Source organism: Apostichopus japonicus, chromosome 5, assembly GCF_037975245.1.
Source record: "Apostichopus japonicus isolate 1M-3 chromosome 5, ASM3797524v1, whole genome shotgun sequence".
In the NCBI taxonomy this organism is placed as follows: Eukaryota; Metazoa; Echinodermata; class Holothuroidea; order Aspidochirotida; family Stichopodidae; genus Apostichopus; species Apostichopus japonicus.
This window is the reverse complement of record NC_092565.1, coordinates 18,179,744-18,197,740: the sequence shown is the minus strand read 5'-3', so window position 1 is coordinate 18,197,740 and position 17,997 is coordinate 18,179,744. Positions and strand designations below refer to the sequence as shown.

The 17,997-nt window shown below is 39.1% G+C and overlaps 1 protein-coding gene across 4 annotated transcripts; it reads left to right on the top strand.

The window, feature by feature from the left end:
- Nucleotides 1-8,366: 8,366 nt before the first annotated feature.
- Nucleotides 8,367-17,944, top strand: LOC139967906 (neurotrypsin-like). 4 transcript variants are annotated; one of them, XM_071972108.1, is made up of 6 exons: nt 8,367-8,552; nt 13,031-13,261; nt 13,363-13,674; nt 13,880-14,191; nt 14,401-14,709; nt 16,222-17,944. In XM_071972108.1, exons 1-6 carry the CDS (start codon nt 8,474-8,476, stop codon nt 16,245-16,247), a joined length of 1,269 nt encoding a protein of 422 aa, XP_071828209.1. In that variant the 5' UTR covers nt 8,367-8,473; the 3' UTR covers nt 16,248-17,944. The 4 variants fall into 4 exon arrangements, with proteins under 4 accessions (XP_071828209.1, XP_071828207.1, XP_071828211.1 ...); XM_071972106.1 differs by having other exon boundaries at nt 14,398-14,709; nt 16,222-17,895; XM_071972110.1 differs by lacking the exon at nt 13,031-13,261 and having other exon boundaries at nt 13,366-13,674; nt 14,398-14,709; nt 16,222-17,034.
- The last annotated feature ends 53 nt before the right edge of the window (nt 17,945-17,997 follow it).

Genomic DNA, 17,997 nt, shown 5'->3' with positions numbered 1-17,997 from the left:
GAGAAAAAACTATTCCATTTGGATGGAGACATTAAAGATGGGCTGATTGTATTGTGAGGATGTTGGTTCAACCCCATACCAGGTGCAACTCTGCATGCAGATGGATAACATCCCTGTACACTATATGAGCTGGATAATGACTGTTGTTAGCAAAATCTTTCAATTTGTATGACATCTTGGACTACCCTGGGAAGGACTGCGCCCGCTGACGTATGGTGCTGCATATGATCTGAACCTCCCCCTCACCCCTCCCCCCTGTAAAAAAAAGAAGATGTGATGAGTAGCAAACCAAGGAATCTCCACTTGGTGAAAGCTGTTTAGGCTTCTCATATTTTGCTGTGCAGTAGTGATGCTCTATCAAGGCTGTTTATTGTGAAACATGTCTTCTGAAGAGATCTGTCTGATTCATCAGATGCAACTTGAAGCTCTCAGAAGGGTCGTTCCTGTAAAGACTTTGGCCAAGACTTACAGAAGGTCATTGGTTATTATTTCTGCCTCTTCACCGAGGAGGGCGTTGTGGTCAAGTGGTTAGGCAGTGGACTTGTGATCTAAGGATTAAAGGTTTTGAGCCCTGGCCAGATCATTGCGTTTTGTCCTTGTGCAGGGCACTTTATCTCCATTGCCTATCTTCACCCAGGTGAATAAATGGGGACTTGCGAGGTGACTTGTAAATATAGTTGCGTGCGCCGGTTTAGTTACCAATGACCAGGGTTAAGTACAGCGCGGCGGGACTTTATTGTAAGTTGCGCTATATAAGAACTGGGAATTATTAATATTATTGATTCGTTCGAAATTGAATGTACCTTGATCCAGCACATTAACTCAGTTATTTTGCCTTGTCTCTTCATTTGGCTTCCTGAAGGTAATCTCACTAGAACAGATGATTAGAGAAGATGCATGAGGTGGGGGAGGTGGTTGTGGAGAGGGGGGGGGGTGGTGCTGAGAATGGAGGATGAGCAAGCAGTGAAATGGGGGGGGGGTAGTCATTATGTTGGTGATCCATGTTCTTGTCATTTCCAAGAATTTGCTAACAGGTGAAATACTTCAGGTCACCACCTGGTTAGGTCACAACAGGAACTTGTGTCTGTGGCTGCTTTGTATACAAAACCTTTAAATACTATGAGAGAGTTGTAATACTAATGCTTGAGTAAGACTAAAACTTGCAATACTATATTCTACTTATGCAGACTTGATACTTTTGAAAAGAAAGTTACCTTGCCAAAAGGATGAATTTTCTCCCATAGACTGGAGTGTCCATGTACTTCATTTCCTTTGATGGAGAACTCCAGGGGCCGAAACCAGGGAGGATTCCCACAACCCCTTCAACTCTTGAAAAATTTGGGCACCTCCAGACACAAAATGTTTAGTCAAGACCAAGCTTAAACTGAATAGTGGGCTCCACGCGTCCACTTGTCACATTTTTGTTTGCACTGCACACTGGTAGCACTTTCAATGTGTCACCCTCCCCCCCCCCCCCCCCCACCTCTCTCCTTCACCTCCCAGTTTCGATAAATCCTGGATACTCCACGGAAGTCTCCGACAAGTTACTCAACTATGAATCCACCTCCCGATTCTTATCTTTAAATTCGGTTAGGCTAAGTACGACTAAACGCAAGCTTGTGCTAATCAATTCTATTTTAGTTTTGTGTTTAGTTGAATAGGGGAGGGTGTAAGACATTAGTACCGTTTATTTATTTTTCAAAACGTCTACTCCGTAAGTGCCCTGAGTTTTGCCTCTCCGGTTGCGGCGGTGTAGTAAGTGCCTAGACCCACCAATGCTTATTAATGATATGCATACTACCCCCCCCCCCCCCCTCTCGGATTCCTGGATCTACTCCGAAGAACTAAACAACCCTGTTCCTTCCTGCGAATCGCGTCCCCAGAATAGTGGCTGGAATTCACGCTTACATCACGGCAGGAATTTAATATTGATCAGCAACTGGCGGAATCAACCACCGAGGTAGAAGGAGAATCTAGCAATATATTTATGTTGTAAGGACATTGGGGATTAATAATACATTTTGCCCCGAAAAAATAGATAAAAAAAATTGGAAACATTCAGTTCCAGTTGTGATGAGAAGGAAACAAATATCAATCGATGCATTGTAAGTTCATTTCATGAGGCGGTCGTTCAAGGGCGGCGGAACCGGGGGGGCACAGGGGGCACGTGCCCCCCACTTTTCCTCAGGTTAAAAATGTGCCCTTTTTCTACATAAAAATTGAGGTGTCTCAAGTTAGCAAGAGGCCAGGGAACCAGAATGAACACTCGGGAAGGGCATTTCCGGCCATCTGAGGGGTTTGTAAAACCAAAAATTTTCTTGTACGCTCCGCGCCAACTCATGGTGGCGCTCCGCTCAGATAGTCGTGCATACAACTTTGCAAATCCTGGCTACGCCCCGACTTTTAATGAATTTCTGTGGGTCAAACTCAAAGCTATTTCGACTGGAAAAAATTTGTTAAGATATTAACAAGAAATAAACTATAATTCGGAAGATTCCTACATTAGCAACTAGCATGATTTCACCTCATTTTGTCCCAAAAGAAAACTTGTTCCTTGTTTCCCAATTTGCACATTGGACATTGCAGTGCTAGTATGCATATTTTCCTTGAAAGGGGGGGGGGGGGGAGGGGGCGTTTGGAGAGATGTGTATACGCAAATAAGATAATACAATAGGAGTTATAAAGGGTACTAAATATAAGGCTGCATCAGTCCAATCGAATTTCTGCAAAGTGCCCTTTGATGTCGGTGCCCCCCCAGATTAAAAGTGCTTCCGCCGCCCTTGCGGTCGTTGCAATATTAGTGATATAATCGAAAAGTTTTACATGCAACAAATGAGTACACTCGATATAAACGACCCTATTCTTAGTTCTTCCCTTCCAGTTTACAAAGTAAAGATACCTATATGCACGTTACAGCAATATACAAAGGCTTAATAGTGTTTCATCCCGTGAAAAAATATAGAACTACAAGTAAGTTTCCGATCTTACATTTTAGTGTACAAAGATCGAATACTCTACAGTGTAAGAGCTGATAGGGAGGGTAAAGTCAGTGGCGTAGCAAGGAGCAACCTGGCCCGATACAGCAATACAAAGGGTCCCCAAAGGAGTCCACAATCACCCAAGTCCAACCATGGTGTGAGTCTCCAGACGGCCAGATATGGCATTCTTAGGTGTTCTCTGTTGGGAAAAGAGCATCGTTTGAATTCCAATTTGGCTGGTATCGGGAGAAGACTTCAAAGCTGTCTTGAACAGATACACAAACGTGTCAAATATATCAGCTTTCAAGGATAAATCAACAAGACGATTAAGAAAGAGCAGTACAGTTTTTAGATGACTTTTGACAGACACAGATATACTATGATCCATTCCAGGAAAGGATCGAGGGGTTTAGCCAGTCTACATAAGTTCCATTCAATCAACAATCAAACTTGAGTTAGTGAAAAGTATATTAAGATGGGGTTTACAACTATATAACAAAGTGAAGAATAATGTTCCTACCTTTTATAAGTGTGTAATATAATGTCACCGACCAGAGTATTTTCTTGATAGTTATCTTGAAGAGATGATACGCAACGTAAAAGGATTAATTTAACAATGTTATCGATTGGTTATTTAAGGTTATTCAATGATAACTTTTGAACCCATCAGCTACAAAGCTGTGTTGTCGTATTTACATTAATGATATTTTTTGAATGATTCTCTGATATTTGTGTATCAAATGTGTGGACTTCATCATAATATATGCGTGCATGTCCTTGTTGGATAGGCTAAAAGTTGGAGCCCTACTTGATTCAAGACCAAAACAGTAGGGTGAAGGCAGTTGTGTTGTTATTAACAGGCGCTTATCCAGGGGGGGGGGCGTTGGGGCGTGCGCCCCCGGGTAAGAAAATGAGGAGAAAAAAAAGAGAAGAAAAAAGGAAAAAGAGAGGGGAATAAAAGAGGAGGAAGGAGAGGAAGGAAGGGGAAAGAAAAAGAAAGAAGAGAGAAAAAAGGAGAAAAGGAGGGAGTAGAAGATAAACGCAAAGACACCGGTAAGAGAAAGAGGAACAGTCATAAATACAACGCTGATCCCTATTATATACACAGGGTAGCCAGTGATGGATCGAGGATTTCGAAAGGGGCGTGCGCCTCACCCTACTAGCGATATAAACACATACCAAAAAATATGCTCAAGGGGGATGGGGGGGGGGCGGTAGAGTATTTCAAATGAGAAAAAACTGTTCATTATTCAAGTTTATCAATCCTGTTCCTTCTGAGAAGAAAGTCGAACTACACGCTCCAAGAGCCCCTGGAATCTAACATTTGTTTTAGCAAACAAAACACCCTGAGATGAACAGCTGACTCCAGCGTCCTGAGACTACAGTCGTTGTCAGTCGTGTAGGCACAATAAATCCAGAAACTGAACATTATCCAAAAGTATCTATCCCAGAGGCGTCAGAGGCATAGATACAGTGTAGAAGATCAAGATTATGAAATTCCATTATCATTCGATTTTCGTTTCATTGATTACTTTCTTTGACTTCGTTCCACACAAATGCACACGTGAACTGTTACCGTCTGTAATGTCGAATCTGCAGTACATGCAGTGGCGTAGCCAGACTTTTCCATGGGGGGGGGGGCAAAGGGGGGGGGGGGACGAAGGGTCTGATTGGTGGGGCAGACTAAGCTAGTTCAAAAGACATACCAAACAGTTTGCATGACGAACTGTGGCAAATCGGGTATTGTGTCAGCAATGTAGGGTACAGATGGTCACTCTAGTTAGCTGACGTTTTGTTATTTCCACATAGGTATTATTAACGATAAAACAGATCACTGAAAAAGTCATCGATAATTCTCTTTAAAAATCTGAATAGACTATGCTCTTTCTGTCAGTATTCAAAGATGATCAGCATGATATCTGACTTGCCTGGGAGTGTAACCACCCCCCCCCCCAAATCAACAAAATATGTTATCATTACCCCTTCGGGCCCTTCTTTTGCACTTTCTAGGGCTCACTCAAACAGTCTAGCGAAGGTTAATTCGCCTATTCTGATTACTGTCTGCGAACTTATCGACGAATTTCGCGCCCCAATTACATGCAACAATGTTACCCACGCACGGCGACACGTACAGCACTGACACGCAACGTGAAAAAAAAAAACAGCATCACACGCATTAAAACAATCGGAGACCATTAACATGGTGTACTGCTGAATTTCTGAAGAAAGATTGTAAAACAAAGTGCACCTGCTGTTGAAGAAACAAAGTCTAAACGTTCAAGAGTTCTGCTGTCTCCATTTGTCTTTATTATGACTTTCTGTCAAATATTATTGGAAATATGGATATTTTGGCTTCCAGATTAAAGGTACGAAGCAAACATGTCTGGGAGGTAAATGCTCCTAAGAAGCTCAACACTGAGGGAATCCTGACAATCCAACACAACCGTAGAATAGAAAAGGTGTTTCTGGAGGGAGTTCTCAACCAAGGCTTCCTATACAATTGAGTTTTCTCCTGGCAACTTGAATCCAGTGAACTGACCATTGGCTGGAAACTCACTTCTGATCCTTTGGACTACACATGATGGTAGCACAACCCTGACGTGTCTTGGTAGGAACCCCCAGCACCATTGAACCTGCTATGTATCTGTACTGCCTGATTTTTTTTATTTTTTATGAAAGTTCAAAATGTATTAATGTTGGCCCAAGATGTCCACAATAACAAGCAGTGATACAATGTACAGTTATGGTTACATTTGTTGTGAATTTGCACCTTTCATGAAACGTTCTTTAGTTTCAGACAATTGATCTGCAAAACTTCAGGCATAAGTACTAGCCTAATAATGAGTATAAAATAGCACATATGCCTACCTAACGTGGCTGCATAATGCAGTTTACATCCCGGGCCAATCTTTCAGTATTCAACCAACCCTACTAGTATTAGTACTACGCAGCATACTGTACATGTATGATGTACTCTCATTAGCAGCACCGGGGTAGTATATTATATAGCTAACACACTACATATGAATTGTAATGATTCCATGGTTGAAGTCACCGTAACACAACGCACACGGTCATAGGCAGTTCCGCGAATTCCACGACACATGCACAGAATGGACTGGATTTTTAAAATATTTTTCTTTCAATTTCGGCTCGTTTATCAGGCTCGAACTGATACGGTTCTATGCTTAACAGTAACACCCCAGGTCCACCCTCAACGTTCGGTTCAATATGGGCATAATCATCGCCTTCACTCTCTGCTTCGATTATGAGAAAGGGCTTCCTAATTCTAGCACAATTTCACTGCCTGGTGAAGAACCACTATCACTTTGAACTTCAGTTGTCGTATTTGGTTCTAAATCTGCCATTCCACGGGGAATTTAGATTTTGATTTCGCGCTGACTTGATATCGCTTTTTTTTGTGTGTGTATTTATGTACACTTGTCGTAGTTTAAGTATGTGTATATATGTTCGGAGGAAAAGCGAGAGCAAATCGTGCTCCTAACATGACGTCACATGACGTCATTGGATTAGGGAATTTTTTCGGGCGAACGAACTTTTCAAGCCCCGAAGAGGGTGAATTGATTCTCAATTTTCAACTGGAAAAAGGGAATTAGGGAATTTTTGGATTAGGGAATTTTTTTCGGGCGAACGAACTTTTCAAGCCCCGAAGAGGGTGAATTAATTCTCAATTTTCAACTGGAAAAATCAAGTTTTTAACTAGCAGAATGGTTGATATATGTTCTAGAGGACATGCCTAGATGGATCCCCAAAGATAGGACTCTGAAATTTTCGTGTCATGGCCACTTTAAGAATTATGACAACACATTTTTTGGCTTAAACTCGTTCATATTACATTAAACTTTGAGACGTAAAACTGTAAGAAATTAGTAACAAGACAACAAAACATAGATTTTAAACACTATGAAAAAGATTTGAGGTAAAGTAGTAGGACGGAATGTTTAAATGAAAGGCAAGTCCAGGAATGGCAAGAACTGTTGTCGTTTAGAAAGTTTGGTCGAACACTTAAAATGTACATGAATACAATTATAATATATCACCCTATATAAGATATATCTTCTTGCTCCCAGCAAGAAGATGTACCCTAGTCTCACAGCAGTAAACTATGGTTAAATTGGGGTAAAACATGGTACATTTGCCACAGTAGCCCTATAAAATAAATATAATGGTACATACTTATTTTGCTTTACAAAAAATGTACATACCATATACTGTAAAACCTTTATATTGTTGTCATGCATGTTTTGACTGCAGCATATTGACCAAATCTGGTGCATATAAAATAATATGTCATAATATACATACGACATCACACACAGTGTGAGTTGCTTTGCTGTATGTTTCAACTAGCCAAATTATGATAAAATCCACCAATGGGTGAAATTTAAGGTAATTTGTGGTGTACTGATTATAATTAAGACAAGAAGGGAAAACTGTTGTGCAATTGAGATGTAACTCTGATAAATTTAAGGTGAAACTGTGGTACAATTAGGGTAAAATTATGGTAATGCCATAGTCCCCATAGGGTAAATTTGAGATAAAACCATGGTGAAGATGAAATAGAAAGTGATAAAAATCATGGTAAAATTGTTGTATGGTACTATGGAAAAACTGTGGTAAACCGCTTCCAAAGGACCATTCAAAGTAAAATTGTGGTATTGTACCACAGTTTACCATGGAAAAAGTGGTGGTATTTTGCCGTGGTTAGTGTGAGGTAATTTTTTCCTAGGCCACACTTCACCTTCGGAGCTTGCATACTGTGTTGAAAGAAGATGGGCATTTTCTGCTCCTTTATTTCTGGGCTATAGTAATATAATGACTATGAAGTATGAGGTGTACACTATAGTTTGACATGGGCGTTTGCCACGAACTAAAGCAATGTACATCATTAAATGTACACGCAGAGCCGATACAAAGTCCTAACATCTGTATTACATAACGCTGTGTTTTGCCGTAAGTTAATACGATGATTATTGACAAGACTAGTGCATTTCCAATCGCAAATTTGGAATCAATGAAAAGAGCAGTCTTATCTAGCCAATTTTACCAAACATATGCATTTTTCTAAAGTTTACGTCAAAATGAACGGCAATTCTTGGAGCCTTAAAAGTGGCGCCAAATTCAATGGAGATTTATCAGAAAGTACGAAAACAAATATGTACTGTTTAATTACGAAAAATATATGTTATGAGATTCAACTTACCGCGTCATGGTGGCTAGCGACGCCTTTTATGCATTATTCAAACATTTAAACCAGAGGGGTAGGTCTCAAGACGTTTCGTGACATTTTATCGTCTAGTCAAATTTTGGGGGCGGGGCTACAAGAAAACTGCTCTATGAGCTCATTAACTCGCTCGTTGGGGACTGACTAATAACACAGTACAGTTAGGAGCGCGCGTTCACTGGAGGTACTTATATCAGAATCGAGTTAGTGACCAATTTTGTTCAAATACTACAGCTGAACCATTACCAGAATGTTAATAATGAATCCACCTGCTTTTTTATATTTAATTTTCCTGTTTTCTTCCATTCTTTACAAATCTTCCGCACAAGGTAGGTGGTAATGTTTTATCCATAACTGAAATATCATTATAGTATCTATATGTTACAGATATGCATTCGCAAATAATGCATGAATCCCCGTTGTAGAATCATTCAGTTATATAGCACTGGTAACATATATCTAGTATCCTATCGCAGTGGTGGATCCAGGATTCTCGGTACAGAGGACAAAGGAAGACAAGGTTTGGCACATACTTACCTTAGTATATACCGAAAGAGCAGTGCATACTAAATTAATTGGTGAAAAAATAAGAATATACAGGAATATTTTCAGTTGTAGCTTGTATTGAGCAAAACTATGTAACTATGTTGCCCCGAAAGAAGAAAGAAAATAGAAGTGGAGGTCCAGGTCGCTTGCCTCTGCATCGGCACAAGGCATCGGCTACTGTAGAACGCCATCTCCCCCCCCCCCCTTCGTTGTGCTTTTGAGAAGTCCTGGGTGTCCTATTGCAGTTTCGACGGTTTACAGCCCGATAATGTGAGTATTTGGATGGGTAAAACTGAAAAAGAAAATGGCAGACGCTTTCTAGTTAGGTCGCTGTGGGTTTGTCAAGTTTTTTAAATGAATACAAAACTCAAAATAAAAGGGTAATAGGACAACTGCTACGACGTTGAAGAACTTTAAGGTTAAGGTAGTAAAACTTGGTATAGCGCACATTACTGTAAAAAACACTCAATGGCGCTGAACAAACAAAACAATTATAAAAACGATTTCTTAAATAAATGAGTCTTTAAAGCAGCTTTAAAAGTTCTGATGGTCTTCGAATTTCTTGTGTCGACGGGGAGAGCGTTCCAAAGTCTAGGGCCAGCGACGCTGAAAGAGCGGCCTGCGAAACAATTGCGGCATGTGAAAGGAACCTTAAGAAGGATGCCCTTTGACGAGCGTGTTGAACGACCAGGTGTCTTAATTTCCAGGAACTCGGACAGATAAGCTGGTGCTGAATTACGTATACACTTATAAACGAGGAGGAGGATCTTGTACTCGGCACGGACATTGACGGGGAGGACATGCAGCTCCTTCAATGCTGCGGAGGCACTATCATATTTTGATCTGCCGAGAATAATTTTAGCCGTGTAATTTTGGATCCTTTGTAGGGGATGAAGTGTGGAGGCCGGGAGGTTGATAAAAAGACCATTGCAATAGTCCATATGAGAGAAAATCATGGCATTTGCAATTTTGAGACATGTCGACTTGTCCAAATATTTCCGGATCTTCTTCAGATTAAACATGGCGAGGGCTGATGCACGAGCTTTCATGGAAATATGATGTTTGAGATTGAGGGTTTCATCCAAGTAAACACCTAGTAGCTTCACACTATGGGTACGACGGACGGGAGTGTCCCCAATGGATAAAACGTCTGTATTACACTTTGGTAGTTGGCGATTGCTTCCGAAAACGATAAACTCCGATTTTTCATCATTCATCTTAAGACGGTTAAATTGCATCCAGAGTTTCACATTTTCTAGAGTTGATGAAAGACCCCTGATTGACTCAAATTCTGAAGAAACGTCTCCGGGTTTAAAACTAGAGTAGATACTGTGGTCATCGGCGTAGCCAATGAGGAATTGGTCATCACTGATACATGTGTTCATTGTGCTAGTATAGCAGGTGAAATATACTGGTCCATTTATACTACCCTGTGGTGCTATTGGAGTGTTGAAACATTCAGAGGCTTTGGTTTATGTTTAAGTAGCCAATTAGACGACAACATTTCAATGTGATATTTTGTTTGGAAAAGTGCATCATCATACTGAAATTGTGATCCTGATTGTAAATTTTATTTTGTGTATTATGAGTAATTATGTTGCATTCACTTTCCTCTATTATTAGTATGACACTTTCGTTTTAGACAGCTCACACTTGATATTTACAAGATGAATTATATATAAGATTGTACCGAATATTACCAGAATTACATTTTTTAAACACCTCACCGTGCCACCTTTGATACATAACAAGTGCCCCTTTTGGGAAGAAATATTCTTTTCCATTTAGTTATCTATGAAAGAGCCCTTATATTGAGCCTATTTAAAATGTACTAACACAAGTGCCCTTATATTGAAATAACATTCAAATACTGGAAATTGTGTTGCGATATGTGCAGATGATCCATTTTGTCTGCAGGTTTCAATGTAACTTTGTGGTTTGCGCCCTTGTAAATGCGGAGATTCTACAATAGTGGAGAACCCCGTGCACTTGAGAGAAACTTAGGCTGTAGACTTTACAGATTGTATGATATTACGACACCCTCCCCCCGTCCCTTCCCTCAAATAATATACTCATTAAAGAATCCTTCACTTTCAAACAGCTGAGCTAGTTTTAACCACCGAAGGGGGGGGGGGGGGGGAATCTACGTTTATAGACTAGTGGCATGCACAAGTGGGATGGGGCAGGGGGACAACTGTCCTTGAAAATTAATTATAGGCCCAATTTGTGCTAAATATGACTCGGGTTGTACCTTTGTCATCTAACTGTCTACTATTTTTCCAGGATGAGGACTTCAGCACCCGACACGGGAATCGGAATTCAACGGCCTTATGACATCATTCCCTCGTGAAGTTCCAAAAAGGTTTCTACCCATACTTATGTCAGTCCGGGAAATTTACATCGCACCAACTCGTATTGATATCCTAGGATATAATAGGCGCCTATTTTCTTCATAGGGGCTGATTAGTTCACTACAAATCATTTTTACTATCACTATGAACAATATAGTTCTACCATCCACGTCTTTTGGTAAGGCTCGGTGGAAGTAAGCTATTCTGGCGCAGAGTGTTATCAGTATTAGGAAATTATGTAGTAGGAAAGTATCTGCCATGGAACGCAGTAATACATCACAAAACTGCCATTTTCCTTATATCGTATTCCAACCTCGTTATTATAAAGATATTGTTATCGTAAAGTTATGACAAACGTAAACTGAATAAGAATATACATTGATTGTTAGCCTCATAACCGTCCTCTAGTAATTTCAATTCATATTACATTTAGTTAACATGTGAATAACTGCGGTTGATATATGATTTTCCCTTCCAACCTAAAGAAGGGATTTGATATAGAATTTGCTATTAATGCTGGTAGACAGTTCCCAACCGTAAAACGCCCATCGTGCGTCCCCGTATAATACTTTGGATTTTACTATCTTTATGCAAGTATTCCATTAACCATTAGCTAGAGTGTATTCCTATCTTTCTTTCCAAGCATTAAAGTGATTCAGTAAGTCACATCCGTCGCATCCTTACCTCGCCGCCCCATTGAGAAGAGAACAAATATTCCAAGGTTCAAAACCGTTTGAAGTCAGCTTCATATTTTATAGTATTAGTAAATAATACTCTTATTCCAGTCAAATCCAATTTCATGTGTATGGAATGTAGAACTCTAAGTACCGGGGTTGGGACCCATACATTCAAGTAGTTTACTTTTTCCCGGAATTAACAATAAACCCGGAAGGTACCTGTACAGTGTCGTAGCTAGCAAAGTGTTGCGTTTGCTCATAGATGCATGGAACAGCAGGTTTTTCTACTTTCTTGTGAGATAAACATGTGACCTAGACGGAAGTAACTTCGTCTTCAAAGCTTTGTCATACACACAGACAGAATGACAAAGTGTATAGTGTCGCCTCTCGTCAATAATGGTGAATATCAGATTAAGACATTGAAGACTGTTTACAGTGTATCCTCGTAGATAAAGTAGGGTATTGCGTAGGACCTGGTACTTTGTCAGTCATAGCAAGTGTGAAGTAAAAGCGGTATTGCTGTCAGCGTAAACTTCTCTAAACTTCAAGATTTGCTTCCCGTAAGATATCTTTCCCACCATCAGATCTATAATCTTACCTGGGGCCCGTGTAGGAGAAATCTCATGTAATGTTAACATCGCTGTTTGTGAAATATTGAATGTCATGAGAAAAATGGTTAATTGAGTGTGACACAAAGTCCTCCTAAACCGAAAGTGTCAATCTTTTTGGGGTGTACGCCTGGGTATTAGCAGTGGGGTTCATGTGAGTGATGACATCCTATATCATGAAAGGTCATATAACCAATCTTTGAGCTAGAAGTGCTATGTAAAATGTAAAACAAAGAGAAGTTATTTAATCTTAGAAGATATTCTGCTTGGTTTTTCATGTTTGGTCAACAAAATGTTATTTGTGACCATTCCATCAGATTCGTACTATTGTTATTGCTACTACGGTAACTTTTATGAACAAATTGTGAAAAATGTTATCATGAAGGACTCTTCTGTTTAGATTAACTTTTCATGTTTGCTCAACTAAATGTTATATGTGACCATTCCATCAGATTCGTACTATGAAGGACAAGTTACCGTAGTAGTGCTACTACGGTAACTTTTATGAAAAAAAATCTTAATTCACAATAATTAGAGAAAACTGATTTTATCATGAAGGACTCTTCTGTTAAGCTTAACTTTTCATGTTTGCTCAACTAAATGTTATATGTGACCATTCCATCAGATTCGTACTATGAAGGACAACTTCGTCTTGAAGACGGCAATGCTACAGCTGGAAGAGTTGAGATTTTCTTTAATGGTGAATGGGGCACAGTTTGTGACGATCTGTGGGACATTAGTGATGCTGAAGTAGTTTGTCGTCAACTAGGATTTGACAGAGCTCTTGGAGCGCATAGTGTCGCCTTCGTCTCAGCAGGAACAGGATTGATACACTTAGCAACTGTTGGCACAACAAGTTAATATTGCTACTTTATTATTACTTGTATTATAACTTTAAGATTAAATAAAGACTCGTACAGTTTGGGTTTACCTTTCATGTTTTCGATTTGTATTTAGAAGGACAACTTCGTCTTGTAGACGGGAATGCTACAGCTGGAAGAGTTGAGATTTTCTTGAATGGTGAATGGGGCACAGTTTGTGACGATCAGTGGGACATTAGTGATGCTGAAGTAGTTTGTCGTCAACTAGGATTTGACAGAGATCTTGGAGCGCTTAGTGTCGGCTTCTTCTCAGAAGGAACAGGATTGATACACTTAGACGACGTTGAGTGTTCAGGCTCTGAAAGTTCTCTACTTGATTGCGTTCACACGTCTGACCACAACTGTGGGCACGGCGAGGACGCTGGCGTCAGCTGTACTTTTTTTGATGGTTAGTGAAAGAAATGTAAAGAATTATTGCTATCAGTTGTTGATTTCATGGTGAAAAGATCCTTTTAATACGTTAACAGTAAATGTCGTAAAATGTTAAGTGCAAGTTAACATTGCTACTTTATTATTACTTATATTATAACTTTAAGATTAAATAAAGACTCGTACAGTTTGGGTTTACCTTTCATGTTTTCCATTGTATTTAGAAGGACAACTTCGTCTTGTAGACGGGAATGCTACAGCTGGAAGAGTTGAGATTTTCTTGAATGGTGAATGGGGCACAGTTTGTGACGATCTGTGGGACATTAGTGATGCTGAAGTAGTTTGTCTTCAACTAGGATTTGACAGAGCTCTTGGAGCGCATAGTGACGCCTTCTTCTCAGCAGGAACAGGATTGATACACTTAGACGAAGTTCAGTGTTCAGGCTCTGAAAGCTCTCTACTTGATTGTGCTTACGAGACTTTCCACAACTGTGGGCACAACGAGGACGCTGGCGTCAGCTGTGCTTCTTTTGATGGTTAGTGAAATAAATGTAAAGAATTAATGCTGTCAGTTGTTGATTTCATGATGAAAATATACTATTAATGTATTAACAGTAGTTGTCGTAAAAGGTTAAGTGCAAGTTAATATTGCTACTTTATTATTACTTATATTATAACTTTAAGATTAAATAAAGACTCGTACAGTTTGGGTTTAGCTTTCATGTTTTCGATTTGTATTTAGAAGGACAACTTCGTCTTGTAGACGGCAATGCTACAGCTGGAAGAGTTGAGATTTTCTTGAATGGTGAATGGGGCACAGTTTGTGACGATCTGTGGGACATTAGTGATGCTGAAGTAGTGTGTCGTCAACTAGGATTTGACAGAGCTCTTGGAGCGCATTGTGTCGCCTTCTTCTCAGAAGGAACAGGATTGATACACTTAGACGACGTTGAGTGTTCAGGCTCTGAAAGCTCTCTACTTGATTGTGCTCACACAACTGTCCACAACTGTGGGCACAACGAGGACGCTGGCGTCAGCTGTACTTTTATTGATGGTTAGTGAAATAAATGTAAAGAATATATGCTATCAGTTGTTGATTTCATGATGAAAATATCTTTTTAATACATTAAAAGTAGTTGTCATAAAATGATAAGTTCAAGTTAATATTGCTATTTTATTATTACTTATGTAGAGCCATGCCCTTTTGTTATAGCTGGCCTGCCTTAGAATTTGAACACCGGAACTGGTCAAACCCTTCCGTTCAGATTGGGAGACCCTTCAGGGCGTAGGGTAGCCTTGAAATCCATTGTTCTAAGACACTACGTTACTTTTACTAGTTATAACAACACCTTCAAGATATCTATTGACCTTTTCGCTACGTTTTTGTCTGCTTTTGAAGCATTTGAAGTTGTTTCTTTAATAGCTCTATGAGGTAATTATATAATTTCTCTTCTTTTTATATCTCTTAAGCAAACAAGGGTTCTGTAATTCATAATATATCAGTTAGATTTTGTTACTCTCGATCAAGTTCAGAGTCACGGTTGGCCCTATTTGTACTGTTAACACTCTTACAATGGTAGGCTACTGCCTGAGTAGTTTAGACTATAGGCTTAACTTTTCAGCATACTTCGTAACTTTTCAATCCAATATTTCTGTAAAATGCTGAGTTAAGATTTCGTAAATAATAGTATAAGTGCTTTTCCAGAACCTTTAATCAACCTTCATCATAATTTTCTATCTCCATACTTAATGATATCAGTGGTTCCTAAGATCGTATTTTATGTAAGTCACATGAACATATTGTATTGTAGCCTTAACAGGGGACCTTACGTCATAGTAAACTTATATTTTCGCATAGCGCCCTGATTTAGTGAAGTACTTGTATTTAAGATAGCCGCGCCCATGAGTCGTTAGATGTAATAGTCTTAAATCATGTTCGTAATGTCAATGTGAACTTGAGGCCGAGTTTTTTTTATTGACATGTTATTAATGTGTACTGAAAGGTTGTTTTAACTAAATGTTGGATACTTCTTTTAGGTTTTCAATAGAGATTAATTTCTTGTACTGGGAAATATGTACACCTTTTAATTATAACTTTGGAAAGTTAGCTAATATGCAACGATTGTTATAGAGCCATTTTGATAGGTTACAAGTTGAGGATAAATGGTTATAAGGTGAATAACCGACAACAAATCGTTATTAGGGGAATAACAGGCATTTGTATTTGCTTTGCCATAATTTAGTTACTAGTCAATTCCTAATCGGAATTGTAAACTTAGGTAATGTTCACTCTGTGCATGGTCCCATGACCACACGTAATTAAAGGAGCCGTCCCTGTATTTAATTATTAAAGGAGTACTCTAGATACCTAATTAACTTTTATAGGAGCATTCTCATTTCGGTGTAACTTTCCTTTAGTTTTACTTTCATTTATTTAAGTGTCTTACTTAATTATTTGCCAAAAATTGTTGTTTCCTTATTCTTGTAATGTTAAGATTTTCACTATTATCTAATTTGTTAAAGGCTTTTACTGATGAGACATTGTTTTCCTTTCCTTTTCACGTAGAGCTCACTAGTCGGTGTCTGGCGTAGCTGGTATTGATGGTGATGCTGGACCTTCAGGATCAATTGGAAACAAGGGATACCAAGGCCCAGCTGGACCCCAGGGTTCTCGTGGCCACGCATGACCCATTGGTGCTCCGTAGTGGACGTCAAGGACCAACTGGACCCCAACAGTTGAAGGAGCAAAATAGGGTTTTGCTAGACCAACTAAATTTCTTTTCGAGTAAACTTCAGCTTCTGAACTAGACTTTGTATTTATAGGTGTCAAATATTGGTTTTTCAGATGTCTTAATTTTCATTGTCATGCAGAGTGGCTTTACAGATTTTGTCACGCTATATTTTAATAGGTGGAATAATAATATGCATTTTCCTTTTTTACTTAAACGAATTCATCTTGAATGCATGTGCTCTAAATTCAGTAGATAGTTACACTTTCTAATGACTTATGCAGGTGGTGTAGCAGAAAACAGTTTAGTTTGTGTTGGTAAACTATGTATGGTAGTCTACAGGGTTGTACTGTATGTGTTCTTATAGGCCATGGACCGTGGCTCTGAAATCCTTCCAGAAAATGATTCTTGTTACGTCCGGAGTGGTATTACATGAAATATAGTCTGAGTTATAGATAATATGTGCTTAATAAAGAATCAAATTGTTCTTTTGCTCACAAGTGGCACTATAATATGTAAATCACGGATAAAATGTCACATTTTCCAACATAAAGAAAAACATAAGAAAAACAGCGCCCTCACTTGACCAAAAATAATTAGTCTGTCTCCAGATAGAAACAGTTTACCCCCACCCCCCCCCCCCCCCCCCAAATTCACATTTTGATGTGGAAACCTTTATAATTGTAAAGAATATGTATGGCACAACATTTCTAAAAGTTTGTATAGGCATATGGCTATTGGAATTATATTTTTCAACTGTACTTGGTGTTTATTTGTGGTGGGGATAGGCCAGTTTGATCATTGTTAAATTGTTGAAATACACTATTTCTAGCACACTATTTAATATTAATGATAATCAAACTGGAGATTCCGATAAAATTTCTTAACAAACAAAGTATGTCTAAACAGCCCTAAAAAAGTGACAAACTCAGATATGTTCTTCTTTATATTTATTAACTGCAAATCTTTTCAACATGTTCAGAACACCAAAGTTCACAACAGACTACATGTACAATGTTTTGTTACAAGCAGCGCTTCACCTAACTACCTTCACAAAAAAACTTTAAATCTCATTTGTAATATGCATTAACACACAAAGTTGGTCATAACATTGCACATGAAACTTTCTATTCATGTGGTTCTGAAAAGAAACTTGGCTTTAAATTGATGGTCCTGACTCGCACTGGCAACTAAAAAATGATCTATTTCGCAGATACATTCCCTGTACAAACATGTACATGTGCATTGTTTTGATCAAACAAACAGCTCCAAACATCATATTAAGATGAGCAGAATCAGATACTCACATATGAAAGTGGCATTTTGTCTACCATTGTATTGTGGACACTAAGATAAATGCAACGTTTGTCATTCACACATTCACATCAAGTCTGAAAGGTTTAGATTTTCAGAACTTGATCGCATTATAATCAAGAACATACACTATAGATAGTATCAGTAAGTTGTACTCTTATGAATATCCATGGTGAATGGGTGGCAATTACTCGTCAACAACAAGTTAAACGACTGTACACACAGGACCCACCCACAAAAATCGAGCCTCGTTTTTCTTTTGCGGGGGGGGGGGGGGGTGTTGAGTGATCGCATAGTCA